The 14513-nt window shown below is 39.0% G+C and overlaps 1 protein-coding gene across 1 annotated transcript in view; it reads left to right on the top strand.

Annotated features, from left to right (window-relative positions):
* Positions 1–7534, top strand: part of LOC103202024 (glycerol-3-phosphate acyltransferase 3-like) — a 195069-nt gene extending 187535 nt beyond the window's left edge. Inside the window, exons 11-12 of the mRNA XM_007946803.1 lie at positions 3763–3842; positions 7432–7534. Of these exons, the coding sequence (XP_007944994.1) occupies positions 3763–3842; positions 7432–7534 (183 nt within the window). The remainder of the gene's footprint in view (positions 1–3762; positions 3843–7431) is intronic.
* Positions 7535–14513: the final 6979 nt, after the last annotated feature.

The raw sequence follows: 14513 nt of genomic DNA, 5'->3' as shown, positions 1-14513 counted from the left end.
TGGAGGGTCGACAAAAGAGGGGGAGACCTTCAACGAGATGGATTGATACGGTGGCTGCGATGATGGGCTCAAGTATAGCAGGGATTGTGGGGCTGGCGTGGGATCGGGCAGTGTTTCGTTCTGCTGTGCATGGGGTCTCTATGAGTCGGAAACGACTCGACGGCACTTAACAACAACAACATATTCAAGATCATATTTTGGCTCTTGTGGACTTGTTTTGTCTTTAATTTCAAGATGAACTTGCTTATGAGCAGTTGATGGTCTGTTCCACCGTCAGCTCCTAGCCTTGTTTTGGTTGTAGCTACTGAGGTTTTCCATTGCCTCTTGCCACAAGTGTGTTGTTGTTGTTGCAAAAGTTGGAAACAACTTTCAGTCACCAGTGATAATTAACACATCCTGATTGCATGTTTGGTCAATTTCAGACTGTGCCACAAGTGTAGTCAATCTCATTTGTGTGTGCTCCATCTGGTGAAGTCCACGTGTACAGCTGCTGTTTGTGTTGTTGAAAAAAGGTGTTTGCAATGAGTAAGTCTTTGGTCTTGCAAAATTCTACCATGCGATCTCCAGTGTTATTTGCGTCACCAAGGCCAAATTTTCCCACTACTTGTGATTCTTCTTTGTTTCCAACTTTTGCATTCCAATCACCAGTGATAAGCAACACTTCTTCATTCCATGTTCGGTCAATTTCAGAATGCAGAAGTTGATAAAAATCTTCAATTTTGTCATTTTTGGCTTTGGTGTTTGGTGTGTAAATTTGAATAATAGTAGTGTTAACTGGTCTTCCTTATAGGCATATGGATATTAACCTAACACTGCCAGCATTGTACTTCAGGACAGATCTTGAAACATCCTTTGTGATGATGAATGCCACACCATTCCTCTTCAATTTGTCATTCCTGGCATAGTAGATCATATGGTTGTCTGATTCAAAATACCCCAAACCCATCCATTTCAGCTCACTAATGCCTAGGCTATCAATCTTTATGCTTTCTATTTCATTTTTGACAACTTCCAATTTTCCTTGATTCATACATCATACATTCCATATTCTGATTATTAATGGATGTTTGCAACTGTTTCTCCTCAATTTGAGTCATGTCATGTCAGCACATGGAGATCCTGAAGACTTAGTTTATCCATAGCATTAAGGTTGGTTCTACTCTGATGAGGCAGCTCTTTCCCAGTCCTATTTTGAGTGCCTTCCGACCCAAGGGGCTCATCTTCCTGCTCTGTGTCAGACAATGTTTCCAAGCTATTCATAAAATTGACCAGTAATGTATCAGACAGTGTTTCTCTGCTATTCATATGATGAGCATGGGTGTGCATATATCTGTTCTTGTCCTGGCTCTCACTTCTTTAGGATATATACCTTGTAATGGAGTGGCTGGGTCAAATGGTATTTCTAATTCCAACTTTTTGTGCAATCACCATACTGCTTTCCACAGTGCTTGTATCAAGAAATGACTTTTTTTTTTTTTTTAAATGTATTTATCACCTTGATTCTGACTCATGGCAACTACATGTGCATCAGAGGAGAACTTTGTTCCATAGGGTTTTCAACGGCAGATTTTTCAGCAGTAACTACCAGACTTTTCTTCTAAGGTGTCTCTGGATAGACTCAAATCTCCAACCTTTTGGTTATCGACTTGAGTACATTAACTGTTTGTGCCTTCCAGGGACTCCTATAATGTATTTAGAGTTCTTCAAGTTAAGCCATTTTATAGTCAGAAACTCTTTTCTATAATAGTTTTTTCTTGGTTCACTGAAGCTACAGATGTTGTGGAATGTATTATCTTGGGAAAGACACATAAAAAATATGTACATATGGTAAAAAAATTAAATAATACAGCACTGTATTTTCTTTTCTTTTCAAATTATGGTTTGGGTGAAAGTTTACAAAACAAGTTCTTTTTTCATTGAACAGTTCATATACATTTTGCTTTGTGAGATTGATTGCAATCCCTGTAATGTAACAGCTCTCTTCCCACTTCCTCCTTGTGGTTACCTTTTCCCTGTGTCCTTGTTTCCTATTCATTCCTTCCCTCTGAGCAATCTCCCTGCTCAAATGCTGCCTTTCTGATCTCCCATGGTTGATTGTTCTATGAAGTGTACCTACCTGGTGTAATTTTTCACCTCATAGACCTGTCTGTTGTTTGGCTGGAAGCCACAAGAGTGAGTTCAATTCCAGGCCTGAAGGGTGACTAGGGGCCATAGTCTTGGGGGTTTCACCAGCTTCTGTCAGGCCAGTAGGGCTGGTCTATTTTTTTTATGATTTTGAGTTTTGTGTCTCATTTTTCTCCCACTCTATCCAGGATCTCCTATTTTGATCCCTTTTGAGTTGTTGGCAGTGGTGGCTGGATATCATTTAGTTCTTCTGGGCTCAGGGTCATATAAGTTGAAGTTCCCATGGTCTACTAGTCCCTTGGACTATTATGGGTCTTAGATTGTCTTTACTCTTCTTTGCTCTGGATCAGCAGAGACCAAATGCTGCATGTTAGATGGCCACTCAGAAGCTTTTAAGACACCAATTGCCAGTCACCAAAGTAGGATATATAACAATGTTTGTGTGTAGTATGTTATGCCAATTGAGCTTGTTATCACCTGTGACCATGGTCCCAAGTCTGCAGGCCTAGCAATTCAACTCCCTAATGAAGGGCTAGGAGCTCTGGTGGCATAGTGTCTAAGGCATTTGCTAACTAGAAGGCTGGCAATTCAAATCCACCAGCCACTGCTCAGAAGGAAGATTGGACAATCTACTTCTGTAGTGATACCACGTTGGAAAACCAAGGAGCAGTTGCTATGAGTTGAATCCAACTTGATGGCAGTGAGTTTGTTTTTTGTTTGGTTTAATAAGGGGCTAAGATGTTATCATACCTTTGCCCCTTATTAGTTGTATTATATATACAGACAATCTTATAGCACATACAAGTACATGTAACAAAATATGTAGCAATATTATCTGGAAAACTTACACATTCCCTTTTGCCTGTCTATACCTGATCATTTTGCCTGTCTACCTATGTACTCACCCATAGATTAATGTTTATTTTTACTGATAATGCAGTATTGTATATGCAAAAGCATTTACCTTTGTTGCCTGTACCTATTGTGCACCTCTCTGTGTCTTCCTTTTCCTTAGTGTTTTGTTCTAGTCATTTACTTATGGTATATTGCCTTCACCCAAATCAAGATGTATGTCTTATCTGCCTAGCAATCCCGCAAGCCCCGTACCTGCTCCTATCCCTCGTAACCAATAAAGAAATTTTCCTTCTATGTGTAAACCTTTCCTGAAATTTTTTACAATAGTAGACTTATACACGATTTGTCCTTCTGTGATTGATTTATTTCACTCAGCATAATGTCTTCCATGTTTATCCATGTTATAAGGTGTTTCACAGATTCTTCATTATTCTTTAGGGTTCCATTGTATTCCATTGCCAGTATGCACCATAGTTTATTTATCCATTCATCTGTTGATGGGTACTTAGATTGTTTCCATCTCTTTACTATTGTGAATAGTGAAGCGATGAACATGTGTGTACATGTATCTATTCATGCCCCAGCTCTCACTTCTTCAGGATGCACTGTATTTGCTTAGTGGGACAAAGGATATTTGTTACTATTGGCCTGGAATAGAAACTATTTGTATTAAATTTTGAACATTATTTTTAAATAAGTATAAATAATTAAAAAGATATTTCAAGGTATTATTTAAAATCTCTATGCCCAGGATTAACTTGTAATTTTACTTATTTATTTCAGGAAGGAGAAGATGCAGTCCAGTTTGCCAATAGGGTTAAGTCTGCTATTGCTATACAAGGAGGATTGACTGAGCTATCCTGGTAAGAAATTTTTTCAGAAGTACTATCACTTTTATATTTAATTAAAAATAAAATTACCTTTAATATTACCATATATTGTACTGAGTAACTTTTGGGTTAGCTGATGGTTATAGTGGCTTGTATAAAATAAAACTAAACCTACTACCATCAAGTCGAATCGTACTCAAAGAAACCCCTCCTTGGATTTCTGAGGCAGTATCTCTAAGGAAGTTGATTGCCCAGCCTTCCTTCCAAGGAGTGGCTGGTGGGTTTGAATCCCCAGCCTTCTCGTTAGCAGTCAAATGCCTCAGGCACTATGGCACCAGAGCTCCCACCAATATGCAAGCTTATCATTCTTACTTACTTGTGGGCAATTGAGGCTGATCTAACAGTGCATTCTTTGTTGCTTCATCATCTTCTATATGTGTCTACTTCATGGGACAAGATGGTCCAGCTTGACCCATTATGTGCAAGAAGGACACATTCATCTTTTTTAGAGCACACACTGAAAATGGACATGCCACCTCCAATTATATCCATTGAGTCACTCAAATCATGTTGCAATAACTAGCTACAAAGGCTGGAGAATGTAGTCTTTGTTCCAAGCAACAATGTGCTTGACTAAATATATCTGGAAAGGCACCTACCCTTCTACATACATTTGTGATTCACTCATTGGGTATGAATTAACATGTTTAGATTGCTTTTTTCCTAGATCAAATGAGAATTATTTGTGTGTTGTTAGACTGGCTGCTCCTTAAGCATCAAGATCTGCTACCATTGCAAAAGGGAATTGGGTAACTTTGAAGTCTCTAGGGAGTGGCAAGGGGGACAGGTGGAGTGCTAGAGTAGCATGAAGTCTACTGGGTGTTTGGAATGGAGAATTATACAAAAATGATGTAAAAATGCTCAAAGACAAACATTGCTCACTTCAACATTTTGCTGATCTTGGGTCCTGGACTTCAGGAAAAAAAGAAAGAAAGAATTTATTCTTATTTCTTACTCTTCTCCTTAGTTCTTGAGATTCATAATTCATGTAAATGCTGTGAATCCATTAGATGTAGCTTATTTGGATGAGAAAAGCTTTTATGGAGAAGGAGCTCTGTTTGCATACTGACTAATGCATTCAACTAGTATCCAAAAGGTTGGAACCCACCAGCTACTGTGTAGGAGAAAGATGTGGCAGTTTGCTTCAGTCAAGATTGCAGCCTTGAAAACCCTATGGGGCAGTTCTACTCCATCGTGTAGGGTTCCTGTGACTTGGAATGGGCTTGATGACAACGGGTTTTGGGTTTAACACAATTTATGGAGTTCCTGGGTGGTTCAAACAGTTAACATGTTTGGCTGCTAAGTCACATACATGCTCAGGTGGAGGTCTGAGTTCACTCAGAGTCACTAAGAAAACATAGTTTATTGTTTTCTTGACATGCAAGGGGTCTCCATAAGTTGGAACTGATCCTTTCAATGGTAACTGGTTGTTGCTAACCACAATTTGTAACCTTGTTTTATGAAAATTCCCTGTAAATGACCCCTTGGAAAATTTGTGGTTAAATTTTAAGATGAGGACTTAACTGGTGAGCTGTGCCTTGGATTCTACTCTAAGTGTCCAGAGCATTGCAGTAGTCCGGGACAGGCATCTGTATATAGGTCAAATTTTGTCCTCATGACATTGAATTCACTGTCTGACCTATGATCTATTCATCATCATCAGAAAGCAGTTGATAAACACTCATGCTTAACTGGGTTAAAATTAAACAGGCCACAGTATAAAGTAATCATGTTCTCAGTCCCCCGTCCCAAGATTTAAAATCTGAAACATTAGATTAGCAGGTTGATTATGGCCCCTGATAGTCCCGTCTCCTCCTAACTCTTCCAGTTTGTTTTCTCCTTTTGTAGCCCAAAAAAGAAAAGGCACACAATCCAAGCAGGTTTGTGTTTTTACCACCCTGGAGAAAGTTAAAAGATTTGCAGGCTCTGAATAAAGGAATACCGCTTACATAGCACTAACTACTGGTTGAATGGAGGTTATGGTTTTGTTGTTTGTTTTATTCGGCCTCTGTTTTGGAATAGGAAGATTATGAACACCTGAAATGAAATGCTTTGGATGACAACACAACTTGCGAGAGATATGATTAGAGTTGAATAATGGTTAACCCATTCATCTTTAAGGAATTTACTTTTACCAGTTCTTATGTGTTAGTTTTAGTTTTCCATGTGGTTTTCCAGTAAGATTAGCTAGATAAAAAATTAGTATTTTTACCCAGAAGGGGTGTGAGGTTGGACCTGTGGGCTTGGGACCATGGTTGCAGGGGACATCAAACTCAATTGGCATAACTTACAGCACAAAAACATTGTTCCACTTCCTATTTTGGTGAGTAGCAACTGGGATCTTAAAAGCTTGCAAGAAGCCATCTAAATGCAGTGATAGATCTCTCCTCATCCAGAGCAAAGAAAAATGAAGAAAAACAAAGACATATGGAAACAATTAGTCCAAGTGACTGGTATACCATGGGATTCTCAGCCTATATGACTATGAGACCAGAAGGACTAGATGGTGCCCAGCTACCACTGTCAACCACTCCGAGGAGGATCTATGTAGGATCCTGAATAGAGTGGGAGAACTATGTGGAACAAAACTCACGATCATTTGGAAAAAAAAAAAGGGGGGGACCACGTTTGCTGGTCTGATAGAGCTTGATGGAACTCCTGAGACTATGGTCCCTAGCTGCCCTTCAAGTCTGGATTTGAACCCACTCCTGTGGCTTCCAGACAAACAGAAGACAGGCATATGAGTTGAACATTTACATTAGGTAGATATATTCCTTGGAGAGATCAATCATGGGAGAATAGAAGGGTTGTGTATGTACAGGAAGACAGCTCAGGCAGCCGGAGTGCATGGGGAGGAAAGACACAGGGAAGAGGTAACAATGGGGAGGAAGTTTGAAGGGAAGTGTTGCATTATGAGAAATTGCAGTCAATGTCATGAGACAAAGTGAATGTGAGCTGCTGTATGGAAAGTGAATTGTGAATTTGCTCTGTAAACGTTCACCCAAATCAAAATAAAAATTTTTAAAAAAATAGCATTTTGTTTTCTTAAGTAAAATATATAGGTAAACGATCCTAATTTTAACACATGTTCAAATTTTGAATACAATAGTCTTAACTTCTAAAACCTAGTCCCTGGGTGGTACAAATGTTTAATGTGCTTGGCTTCTAACCTAAAGGTTAGAGGTTTGAGTCCACACAGAGGCACCTTGGAAGAAAGGCCTGGGGATCTATTCCCAATAAATCAGCCATTGAAAGTGGTGTGGAGAACAGTTCTACTTTAATACATGGGATCACCATGAGTTAGAATTGACTCCATGGCAACTAGTCAAACTTCTGAAAAGAAACTATTAGTATTTTAACAAAGATCAGAGAGATTGTTAGTTCCTCAGATCATCCACAGGTAAGTATGTAGACTAGAGGCCCAAATTTGGCTTGTTCTGCCTCTAAATCCAGTTATTCCTTACTCTTTAATATCATAGCACAGTGCAGCCTGTATTAATATGTAACCCTTTTAAACCATTGCTGAGAAGTATCTTTTCTGTATTTGCCTTCTCATTTCTAGGGATGCAATGCTGAAGAGAACAAAGGTGAAGGACACATTTAAGAAAGAGCAGCAGAAGAATTACAGCAAGATGATTGTGGGCAATGGGTCTCTCAACTCCTAATTGAACTGACCATCACCCTGTAGAGAACATGGCTTCCCAGAATGAGTGTTTAGAATGGAATTTTTTTTTCTTTTTTGGGGGGGAGGTTTTTTTTTAATTGTTTCTATATTTTATCATTAATATTGTCTACAGGATGATTGTCTCTACCTCTCTGTGCTGAGGCAGAACCCACAGGTGCCCTTTTTGGCTTTTGTTGTTATAGCATTAGCCCCATGAATAGTAAGGCAGTTGCCTGGGTTAAAATAGATTCTGCCTTTTGAAAAACGATGAGTCACTATGGATGGAATGAAGTATCTGTATAGGAAAAGGTATTTCTAAAGGATGTGGAACTCGTTAATATGGTAATTCTCAAAAAAAAAAAAAACCTCCAAAACTCTCTTTTCATACTTAGCTTCCCCCCTCCTTTACCCCAATTTCTTAGATCATAAGCAGTACAATGACACCCCTGTTTGATGTATGCTTATATTTTACTGCAGGGTTCACAGGAAAAATGAAGGATTGTATTTAAGAGAAATGACAATATTGTAACTACCTGATCTAAATGTCAAAAGGAAAATGTAAATATTTTTTACTGGTGTGTTGGAAGAGAAATACTATTTCATAAACTTCACCAAAGAAGAGTGAGTTGAAGTGTTTGTATGTGTATGTGCATGCACTTACATGGAGGCAATTTACAAATAAACACATTTTAGACAACAACTACTGATGAATGAATTTTAGACAGCAACTGTTTTTCCTTGTTTGCATGGTAAAGACCTATCCCTAGTATTCCTTCCCTCTACTGATATAAACCAAAATCAAACTCACTGCCATTGAGTCACTTCTGACTCATAGAGACCCCCTTTGGGTTTCTAAGGTGGTAAATCTTTACAAAAGGAGATTGCTCAGCCTTCCTTCTGGGAAATGGCTGGTGGGTTTGAACCACCAACCTTCTGGTTAGCAGTCAAATAAATGCCTTAGACACTATGCCACTACATATATATGTACATACATATATATATACACATACATTTGTATCTGTATATATATGTATGTATGTATATGTGTGTATATGTATGTGTATGTATGTATATACATATATATGTGTGTATATATATGTATATGTGTGTGTGTGTGTGTGTGTATGGCAAACAAACATATTTTCAAATAGGAGGAGACTTTGACAATAAATTACATTGAGTATCTTCAGGGGGAATATGAATGAGTGAGTGTGTGGCATTGCCTTCCCCCCAACCACCCTTTGTTGTTTGTTCCAGAAATTTTCTGATCTCTTAAACAGAAATATAAGTGATGAAATGAACTTTTGAAAACAGCCTTACCTTTTTTAAAGGGAGAAATAAGTATTTCCCTACTCACACACCATAGCAATGTTTGATAGCAATATAATGCCACCATAAACTTTGAGAGTATTATATATCTCTTGTAACCATGTACAGAATGTGAAATTGTCTTATGGTGAATATAAATAAATTCTGTATTTCTAAACATGTGTTGCATTATTTAAACCCTCCACTTCACCTTCTTCTGGTTTTAAGTAAGCTAAATTCTTCCTTATTATAAATAAGGGTTATTTGTTTTGCATTTAAATGACATAGTTAGTTCATTGGACTGGAACATCTGGGAAAGGAGAACATGAAATTCTGTTTTTTGTTTGTTTGTTTTCAGAAGGGTTATCTGGACTCTGGCTCTGTGGACTCCACCTTGAACAAAGTTACAGACTTCACTTATTTTTGCAGATGAACTGTGTCAACTATATATTCAGTGAGTTATAGTTAGGCTGGGCATAGCACCATCAAGAACACACTCTTCTTATCTCACTAGATGGATTTAACCCCAAATAGTGATTTGCAAATGGATTGCCCTATGATTAGTTATACTTCTGTAATCACACCTTCCTTTCCCTTTGTTGTTGCTCCAAGCTTTGAACCAAAAACTCTATTGGGAGTGATCTTGACTGAAAATCAGCACATCTATATATGAATCTAGCCTTCAGTGTGGATTACACCTCAACATCAAGAAAAGAAAAATCTTCACAACTAGACCAATAAGCAACATTATGATAAACAGAGAAAAGATTGAAGTTGTCATCTATTTAATGTTATTTGGATACACAATGCCCATGGCAGTTCCAGCCAAGAAATCCAATGACATATTGCATCAGGCAAATGTATACTCTATCCAGAATCTCCTGCACCAATCCCCATCCAGGTGGTTGACAGTGGTAGCCACGCACCGTGTAGTTGTTCTGGTCTCATGGTCATACAGACTGAGGACTGCATGGTCTACTGTTCTCTTGGAGTGATTGTTTCCATGCATCTTTGGTTTTCTTCATTCTCCTTTGCTCTGGAAAAGGAGAGACCCATCATTGCATCTGGGTGGCCACTTGCAAACTTTTAAGATCCAAGTTGTTACTCACCAAAGTAGGATGTAGAACAATGTTATTGTGTAGTATGTTATGACAATTGAGCTTTACTTCCCCTTTAACTATGGTTCCTAGCCCACAGGTCTGACAACTCACTCCATCAGGGCAGCTGGCTGTGGCCAAGAAGCTACCACAACATTGCCCGTTGTCAGTTTTTTTATTCACCTGGACATTCTTACAGCACATACAAATATGGTTGTAGAAACATTGTCTGCTGACCCTATATATGATCATGGGCACACTCCCCCATGCCTAGACATACCTGATCATTCAGTCTTTCTACCCATCTATCCACCCATAGATCAATGCTTGCCATCATTTACAACACAGTACTGTCCGTGCATAAGGATTCATCTTTGTTGTTTGTACCTTCTAGTTACCTCTCTGTGTCTTCCTCTTGCTCAGTGACATCATGTTGATCATTCACTTTTGGTACATTTCCCTTCCCTTCATCCAAATCAATACTTGTTTTTCCCTGTGTAGCAGTGTTTCCTCCCTTCCCCTCTCATCCCTGGTAAGCAACAAAGTTTCCTTCCATATATAAACCTTTCCTTGACTTTTTATAATAGGGAACTAATACAGTATTTGTCCTTCTCTGATTGATTTACTTCACTCAACATAATGTCCTCCAAGTTCATCCACATGTTGCGGTTTTGTACATTCTACATCATTCTTTTTGTCAATTTGATATTGACAGAGAACTTCCAGAGGTTCAAGCTGGATTCAGAAGAGGACATGGAAAAAGGGATATCATAGCTGTTGTCAGATGGCTCTTGGCTCAAGGCAAAGAATACCAGAAAGTTGTTTACTTGTGTTTTATTGACTATGCAAAGGCATTTGATTTTCCTTTTGACTTTTAGATCAGGTAGTTACAATATTGTCATTTCTCTTAAATACAATTCTTCATTTTTCCTGTGAACCCTGCAGTAGAATATAAGCATACATCAAACAGGGGTGTCATTGTACTGCTTATGATCTAAGAAATTGGGGTAAAGGAGGGGGGAAGCTAAGTATGAAAGAAAGGTGATCCCACAGAATGTGGAAATTATAGAATGTCATTAATATCGCATGCAAGTAAGATCTTACTGAAGATAATTCAGAAACATTTGCAGCAGTCTATTGACAGAGAACTTCCAGAGGTTCAAGCCGGATTCAGAAGAGGACGTGGAACAAGGGATATCATAGCTGTTGTCAGATGGATCTTGGCTCAAGGCAAAGAATACCAGAAAGATGTTTACTTGTGTTTTATTGACTATGCAAAGGCATTTGATTGTGTGAATCATGACAAATTATGGATAACATTGAGAAGAATGGGAATTCCCAAGCACTTGATTGTACTCATGAGGAATCTGTACCTTGACCAGGAGGCTGTCATTCGAACAGAACAAGGGGACACTACATGGTTTAAAATCAAGAAGGGAGTGCATCAGGGTTGTATCCTTTCTCCACACTTATTCAATCTATATGCTGAGCAAATAATCCGAGAAGCTGGACTATATGAAGAGAAACGTGGTATCAGGATTGGAGGAAGAATCATTAACAACCTGAGATATGTAGATGATACAACTTTGCTTGCTGAAAGTGAGGATGACTTAAGGCACCTACTGATGAAGGTTGAAGAATACAGTCTGCAATATGTATTACGTCTCAATATAAAGAAAACAAAAATCCTCACAACTGGACCAATGAGCAGCATCACAATAAATGGAGAGAAGATTGAGGTTGTCAAAGAATTCACGTTGCTTGGTTCTACAATCGATGCCAATGGAAGCAGCAGTCAGGACATTAGATGACGTGTAGCATTGGGAAAGTCAACTGTGAAGGAACTGTTTCAAGTGCTGAGGAGCAAGGATATCTCCTTGATGATTAAGGTGCGCCTGACACAAGCCATGATATTTCCAATCACCTCGTATGCATGTGAGAGCTGGACAATGAATAAGGAAGACTGAAAAAGAGTTGATGCTTTTGAGTTGTAGTGCTGGCGAAGAATGCTGAAAGTACCATGGACTGCTAAAAGAACTAACAGATCTGTCCTGGAGGAAGTGCAGCCAGAATGCTCCTTGGAAGCAAGAATGGCCAGACTTCGTCTCACCTATTTTGGTCATGTTGTAAGAAGGGACCATTCCCTGGAGAAGGATGTCATGCTTGGTAGGGTGGAGGGTCAACGAAAGAGGGGGAGACCTTCAACGAGATGGATTGATATGGTGGCTGCAATGATGGGCTCAAGTATAGCAGGGATTGTGGGGCTGGCGTGGGATCGGGCAGTGTTTCATTCTGCTGTGCATGGGATCGCTATGAGTCAAAAATGACTCGACAGCACTTAACAACAACAACAATAACAACATCATTCTTTAGTGTTGCATAGTATTCCATTGTATGTGTGTACCATAGTTTGGTTATACATTCTTCTGTTGATGGGCACTTAGGTTGTTTCAAAGAGCAATAAGACCAAATAAAGATGTTTATTTTTTTCTGAGATTGCAAATGATTGTAGAGAGTCTTAGGTCATCTTTGTTGCCACATAGTGAATTCCTTCTGAGAATGAGGGCAATATAGAGGAAATCAGAGCAGAGAGAAAAAGAACCATCCTGATTATTTAGTTTGATGCCCTTCATTTACTCATGGCTGGATCCCCAAAACCCTTGATTTTCCAGACATAATCATCAATACTCTTTTCATACCACCTCAGCTAGAATGAATTGGGTTTGCAGTTAGAGTGAATTTATTTTAATATCATAATTAGTTGCAAATGTAACAGTCCTAAAAAAAGTTGTGTTTAATATCTGTAAGTATAGTGTAATCCATTGCCATTGATTAGTCAATTCAGACTCATAGTGGCCTTAGTAGGACAGTGTAGAACCAGATAGCCTGGTGGATTCGAACCACCAACTTTTCAGTTTGCAGCTACATTTAAACCCACCAGCTGCTCTGTGGGATAAAGATGTGACAGTCTGCTTCTGAAAAAATCCACAGTCTTGGAAACCCCAGGGAGTGGTTCTATTCTGTCCTATAGGGTCCTGATGAGTCAGAGTCAATTCAAAGGCATGAGATTAAGTACAGTGTAAGGAGCTCTGGTAGTGCAATGGTTAAACAATTGACTACTAACTGATAGGTTGGTGGTTTGAAACTCCCAGTGGCTCCCTGGGAGAAAAGACATAAAAGTCTCCGTCAGAGTAGGTTTTTCTTTGTGTGTGTGTATGTGGAGAAGATCACTATTAAGCTAAATTAAATATTAGCTTGTTAATTTAATTAAACTCAAGTCTAGCTGAAATAGATAATTGTTCCCAGGAGCTTCTGGAGGCATTCTGACTGGTGCATAGCACTTATCTGAGGCAGAGAAGCCAGGGTGAGGAGTTGTCCCAGACATTAGAGACAGCATGGTGCATAAATTCTTCCAGCAGCTATTGTTGTTGTTGTTATGTCTCGTCGAATTGCCTCTGACTCACAGCAACCGACCCTGTGTACAAGAGAACGAAACACTGCCGATTCTGCACCAACCTCACAATGCTTGTTATATCCAACAGCTATGGAGCACAAATTCTCTGGTCATTGCTAGGCAGACAGTCAGGGAGAGTTATTGTAAATTCATAGAAACTGGAGGAAGACCTTCCAGAAGTCTCCTTCTGTGTTTGAGGGAGAAAAACTGAGCATTTAAGGTTCTGAATATATCTTACTTTTAATCTATATCTGATTCTACCTTCTGTAATAACGAGTTACTGTTCAGTTAATTTGGACTCAGGGTGACCCCGTGTATGCCAGAGCAGAACTGTGCAGCATGAGGTTTTTGATGGCTGATTTTCAGAAGTACATCACCAGACCTCTAGATGGATTCAAATCTCTAAACTTTCCGGGGACTATCTGCATCCTACAGCCTGAAGGAAATTCTCATATTCAACCCTGTAAACACAAATTTGTCTAATGCTGCAGAGCTGTTAATTTTGTTCCAGAACATATCACTCTGATGTCTGAACATAACGAAGATAGCTAACAGAATCTCAGAAGGGTTTGTTAATACTGGGAGGTAGAGTTCTCCAACGTTGTATTCCCATTTTTGGTGGGAGGCTGAGAAGGCAAAATGCTAAAAAGGTAGAAAGCAGTGACTTTGTTTTGTAAACACACCCTCATTGTTAGGAGAGAAAACTGCTTTACAGAAGAGCAACTCTCAGAATCCAGGAGGTTGTATAAGCCATGTCATTGTTGTTCAGTGCCATAGAATCAGTTTCAACTCAAGGCAACAAAACAACAAAACAAAACACTGCCCATTCCTGTGCCATCCTTCTAATTATTTCTAAGAAGCATTCTGGCTGTACTTCCTCCAAGACAGATTTGTTTGTTCTTCTAGAACAGTATCGATACATTCAATATTCTTCATCAACACCACAATTCAAATGCATCAATTCTTTTGCAGTCTTACTTATGCATTGTCCAGCTCTCACATGCTTATGAAGCAATTGAAAAGGCTGCAGCTTGGGTCAGGTGCACATTAGTCTTCAAAGTAACATTTTTACTCTTTAACACTTTTTCCACCCATTTGCCTAGTGCAATATATTTGATTTC

The sequence above is a fragment of the Orycteropus afer genome, unplaced genomic scaffold (genome assembly GCF_000298275.1).
Source record: "Orycteropus afer afer isolate SDZICR_OR568_19922 unplaced genomic scaffold, OryAfe1.0 scaffold00172, whole genome shotgun sequence".
Lineage (NCBI taxonomy): Eukaryota > Metazoa > Chordata > Mammalia > Tubulidentata > Orycteropodidae > Orycteropus > Orycteropus afer.
The sequence above is the reverse complement of the archived record's forward strand: the minus strand, read 5'-3'. Positions and strand labels throughout refer to the sequence as shown.